This window comes from Vipera berus (genome assembly GCF_964194415.1).
Source record: "Vipera berus genome assembly, chromosome: 7".
NCBI classification, from domain to species: Eukaryota; Metazoa; Chordata; class Lepidosauria; order Squamata; family Viperidae; genus Vipera; species Vipera berus.
In genome coordinates, this window is record NC_138209.1 from 57,051,701 (window position 1) to 57,057,700 (window position 6,000).

The following is a 6,000-nucleotide window of genomic DNA, read 5'->3' on the forward strand; positions in this document are numbered from 1 at the left end:
TATTCTCTTCGATCTTTTTTTCAGAAAGAAGGATTTTTTAAAATCTAGGGTGCTTTCCCTTTTTCTTTTCCTGGGTGAACATCAGCGGGCCTAAATTTCTTTGGTATGGTTTACAGGAAGCAAATGGGGTCCTGAATAAGCCACAGAGGTACCATGCATGTCACAATATCTATGAGCTAATGATGTGCCTGAAGTCATTTGCATGATGGGATTGTGCTGCATATGAGGTCACGTGCCCCCTTATGAATGCCCATAACCTATGTGGCGAGGATTCCCCATAATTAGTGAGCTAACTTTCAGTCATGAAGTCAAGAAAGATTGCTCAATTCTTATCTTGTGTTTCTTGCTGGCTTAAGATGAATCACAAACCACCAACAAGCAGTTGTAGTAGAAGTTTATTTATTTAGTGTAATGGCAAACATTTTTAAGCACATCACAATTACATTCTCGAATAAATATGAAATTAGTTATTTACAAATTCAAAGATAGTGTAAGAACCTACCTCAGGAAAGGACAACTTCGGAAGCAGGCATTGTTTCAAAGGTGATCTTTTACTGAGAGAAAGTGATGGCAGAGTAAAAAGCGGAATCTGAAGTTCCTGCACAAAACATTAAGCTAAAAGTCCCTCTTCAACCCCACCCCAATGCCCTAATCCATCAGGAGCCAATCCACTGGCATGAATGTCTTATGAGAACTTTGAGCTGAAAAGGTGATAACCGGCTGTTGTCCAGGTGCCTTGTTCTTGCCAGTCTGCTGGAGTGAAAACAGATGGCCCTGAGGGTATTCCCCCTCCCTAATTCCTATGTAGATACATCAAAGCAAAAGTAGAAATAAATGCTAGTAATACAGAAACATCCTCAGTCCACACCAATGCGTACTTCCCCTCCCCTTCCTTATGGCAGTGTTCCAAAGGGACCTGACATGCAGCCCCTCTAAAAGAATGGAAGATTCACCTAGAGAAGAGAAAAATAACAAAGAAAGAGAAAAGAAATAGTGGTTAAGTGTTCATTTAGGTTTATCGGGGTAGTGGTCATGAAAGCATTTAACTAGTCTGGGGCTTTTACATGATTCTTTTGCACCCACTCAGGATGAGCCCCAGGAATATCTTCCATGTTACTAGTGTTGGGTGAATCCCAGATGTATGTATGAGTCTAGGATTTCTTTAATCTTAAAATGTTGTCTTCCCTCCACCATAATAGGTTTGGGGACTGGAGGGGGTGCCGGCCTTAAGGGCAATACCACTTCTGGTTTAAGGAGGCTGCAATGGAATACAGGGTGGACTTTCCTCAATGATTTTGGTAATTCTAATTCCACTGTAACTGGGTTAGTAATTCATTTTATAGGGAAAGGCCCTATAGGTTGCAGGGACTGAAGGAACCAGGTGGACATATATACATGGTCCCCTATGTGGAATGGTTTAGGTTCCACTCTCTCTTTGTCACCCTGGGCTTTATAAGCTGCTCAGGCTTCCACCAAGGCTCTGCACACAATGGGCCACGTATTTTTCAGTTGATTGATCTACTCTTTTAAAGAGGGGATCTTGGGTTCTTGGATTAGTAGTTCAGACATTGGGTTAAAATCTTGCCCAATTGCCACTCAAATGGTATGAAGCCTGTGCTGGTTTGCACAGCATTGTTATAAGCTACTTTGGCAAATGGCAAGAAATTCATCCAGTCATCTTGTTGATAATTAGTAAAACGTAGGTATTGCTCCAGTACTGAATTTGATCATTCTGTCTTGCCATTTGTCTGTGGATAATGACTAGAACTGAGTCTTTGGTCAGTTCCTAGGAGGTCCAGAAAAGCTCATCAGAACTTTGACATGAATTGGACCCCTCTGTCCAAGTTGATGCATTGTGGTACTCCATGTAAGTGATAAATGTGATGCAGCAACATCTTGGCCAGTGCTTTAACCATGGGAATTTTCTGGCAAGGGATGAAATGGACTTGCTTGGAGAATAAGTCAGTCATAACCCAAATTACAGTATTTTCTGAGCTTTCAGGGAATTCTACGATAAAATCCATAGAACTCTCTCTCCAGGGTGCTGAAGATTCAGCTACTGTTTTGAGTAGCCCTAGGGTTTTTCCCTGCCTTTGTTTTGTGGAAGCACATATGGGAAAACTGGAAACATAACTTTCAATGTTTTTTTTGAGTGAGGGCTACCAGAAATGTCTTTTGAGAAGGTGTGAGGTTTTCACGAAACTAACAAATTTTTGTCATCAGACCTGGAATTTTGCTACTTTCTAAGAAATGCCTCCATATAAGGAGACTCCATTAAACCACATAAGCATCTTTCTCCCATAACTGCTCACCGATGTTCCATTTTGGTCAATTTCCATGATGTTTATGCACATGGTTGCAGTTTCCCCTTCTCATTTTCCTGAAGCAGCACAGCCCCCACCACACATCACTGGTACCACTTGGATGACAAAAGGTTTTCCTGGGTCTAGTTATTTCAGTACTGATTCAGCAGAAAAAAGTATTTTGAGCTTTTCAAATGTTACCTGACATTCCATAATCCATTTCAAGGGTTGGCTGGGTTTTGGTTATTCCCCACCTTTTGTTTTTAGCAAGTTGGTGATAGGAAGGGCTATTTGAGTGAATGAAGGGATGAACTGCTGGTAGAAGTTGGCAAATCCCAGGAAACCTTGGAGTTACTTCCTGGTTCAGGGAGGTTCCCATTCCAGCACTGTCCATACCTTCTCCAGATCCATCTCAGCCATCTCGTGGGAGATCCGATAGCCCAGGTAGTCAAATTTTTCTTCGTGAAATTTGCATTTGGATAATTTGGCATATAATTTGGCTGCACAGAGTTTTTTCAGTACCACCCTAATCAGCTTTACATTCTCCACTTTTGTTTCAGTGTAAATAAGAATGTGAGCAAGGTACACTAGGACCCCCTTGTACAAATGTTCATGGAGCACCTGGTTTATCAGCTGCATGAACACTGTGGGTGCTCTTTGCAGGCCATGGGGAGTACTTTGAATTGAAAACAGCCTAGCAGGCAGTTGAAGGCAGTTTTCCATTCATCCCCCTTCCTTGATTCTGACACAGTAGTAAGCCTCCCACAAGTCTAATTTTGGAGAGAAAAAAATCCTTGGCCAGGTGGGCTAACATGTTCTTCATGAGGAGAAGGGGATATACATTCTCCATACACACCACATTTAATCCACAATAATCAACACAGAGATGAAGAGAGCTATCTTTTCTTGAAACAGAGCAGGAGCTGCCACCCTAGGTCAGGCTGGTTGGATGAACCCCTGGGCCAGATTTTTGTCAATAAAGGCACGTAGTTCATCTAGCTCCCTAGGGGTCATTGAATAAAGTTTGGGCTTCGGCAATTTAGACCCTGTAACAATATCAATAGCGTAGTAAGTGGGTTGGTGAGGAGGGAGTTCATGAGACCCCATTTACTAAATACATCTCTTAGATCCTGGTATTCTTTTGGTATATCTGGCATTTGCTCTCCCCTCTCAGTTGCAACCGCTTCCCATCGGGGGGGCCCTCGGGGAAGGGATGTGATGCTCAGTACCCTGTGGAATTCTTTCCCTCCCTGGGAATTTCAGGAGCCCTTTCCTCCAGTCCACCCCTGGGTCCCATTTCTTTAACCAGGCCAAGCCCAGGAGGGGTCTTCCATTCCTGGTGCTACTATGAAACTTAAAGTCTCTGAGTGGGTCCCTATTTTCATCCCCAGGGGCACAGTGGTGAAAATAGCTGGGATGCCTCCTGCGACTGACCCATCTAGTTGGTAGAACATGATGGGGTTTTTTAGCCTTCTCAAGCAGATCCCCAACTTCTCCCCTAAAGCTGGGCTAACCAGACATCTAGTACATCCCGAATCCAGCAGATCTCTTAAGGAAGCACCCTTCCCGCCCTCAGGGAGATGTAATTCTATAGGCATAGTCAACTGGCACGATTGGCCCACTTACTAAGGGGTCGTCTTCATAGTGTCTGAGAACTGTTGGTCTTCCTCCAGTGAGGTCAGAGTCCCCCCCTTTTTAGGTGAGGGATCAAGGTCCATGACCTCAGTAGTCCTCATGCAAGGCTGTGGCTTGGCGGTCTTCATGCTTGGTGCATGCTCTCCCTTCTTGGCTGGGGTTCTTGCTCTGCATTTGGCTGCTCGGTGGCCTTCCTTCCCGCATTTGAAGCAGGTAGTGGAACATACTGGCTGGGGTTGATGTTTAGTCACTATCTGTTTTGGAGCACCACAGCTACATTCCAAAAAGGAGAGCTTTTCCCATTTATAGAGGGAATAAGCACACCTGCCATGTTGGGTCCTACAAAGAGTGTAGGAATCCTACACTCAGGCATCCCCTGGGCAACAATATAGAGTCAGCAAATTTTCCACAATGGCAGCCAGGCAATCCTTGTGATCTCCTGGCTTAAAACACCTCACTATGATAACACCTCAGGAAAACAGTCTTTCTAAAGACTTAGCATCTCAGACCAACCATTCAAATAAAGCAAAGCAACATAGAACAAATAAGCAGAGCTAAGTGTGCTAGGAGTGCTGGGCAAAAAAAGGCCTCTTATACTTAGAGCAGCAGCACTACACAGCTTTCCTACTTGCTTCCTTGCTTACTTACTTACTTCCTTGTTTACCCCTTCTGAGCATTTGCATTTGCAATTAGCATATGGGATTGATAGCAGTTGGATAGATTGGCAGCTTTCTGGGCTACTGAGAAGCACCATAAAATAGCAGGTGGTAAATTCAGGCTGGTTGACAATCAGCAGGTTTTTTTGCTAATTACTTAAGTAATAATGCAAGTCATTGTGAACATTGTTTTTTTAAAAAGTATCTATGTAAATTGATTACCGTAATTAAATGGCAACACATCAAATGCATTGATTAAGAATGTGAACTCCTAAGTTCGTTCTTTCTTTCCATGGCTTGTGCATTAAACACAGCTTTTAAAAGGATTATAACAATGAAGGGAGAAATAAGTTAGGATGTAAAGAAGTCAGGCAGGGTTATATGGAGAGCATGGTCAGAAAAGTCAGGGTTGGTGGTCGTGAGCCTGTGAACAAGTCTTCAGTCATGCAATTACAGACAGCATCTTGATTTTTTTTGACTATCCTTGATCTGATCAGGAGTTTTGGTTTATCCCTCTTCTGCTTTTGAGGTGGAAAACCCCGGGACAGTTTCCAAGCATCTTGTTGAAACAGATTTCACTAGATTCTGTCTTAGATACTAATAAAACTATTCTTGAGGCCATGCTACTTGCTTTTTTTACCTGAAAACCCCATTATTGTTAAATAATGTATTGATTCTATATAGTGTCACATTACCTTTTTACACAACTGTTTCATCTCTTTCAGTCACCAATTTGGAATTTTTGAAAATTAGATTTCCAAGTTAGCAATATACAAACAGAATTCCAACAGGTCTGGTGGTGATAATCTGGGGGAATGTGTAGAAGGATTCTGGGTAATCCTCTCATAGGAATTGAGATACTTTGTTTAGCTTGTTCCAGTTTCTAACAGCTAACAAATCATGGATCCCTTTCCAGGATGTGATGGTTGTTGGGGAACCCACTCTGATGGGTGGAGAATTTGGTGATGAAGATGAGCGGCTGATCACTAGACTGGAGAACACGCAATATGATGCAGCCAATGGTCTGGATGATGATGAAGACTTCAACAATTCCCCTGCCCTAGGGAATAACAGTCCTTGGAACAATAAAACTTCTACCAACCAGGAGACCAAGTCTGAGAACCCCACAACCCAGGCTTCCCAGTAGAGCTCCATACCCACCCCCTGCTCGGCTGGTAACTGCACCTAACCCTCATCTCACAGCATTCCATAGGTAAGCAGAACAAAAACCTCTAGATTTTTCACAGAGATAGAAGCTATTTCTAGATGTACAGCTTTTTTGAAATTAGAAAAATAATTTGTAAGCACCCAGGGAATAATCTCAGAAACTCTTGTACCTGCAATGATATTGGCACTGACCTCAGTGAAACTAAATATGTAAGTAGCACCTCATGATGATTTTTCAC

At 42.7% G+C, this 6,000-nt stretch overlaps 1 protein-coding gene across 2 annotated transcripts in view; it reads left to right on the plus strand.

Moving 5' to 3' along the window:
• Positions 1 to 5,741, plus strand: part of LDB2 (LIM domain binding 2) — a gene marked incomplete at both ends in the record, with an annotated part of 363,255 nt that extends 357,514 nt beyond the window's left edge. For both annotated transcript variants that reach the window (XM_081332081.1, XM_081332082.1), the window contains one exon: positions 5,511 to 5,741. In XM_081332081.1, coding sequence (XP_081188207.1) covers positions 5,511 to 5,741 — 231 coding nt within the window. The remainder of the gene's footprint in view (positions 1 to 5,510) is intronic.
• Positions 5,742 to 6,000: the final 259 nt, after the last annotated feature.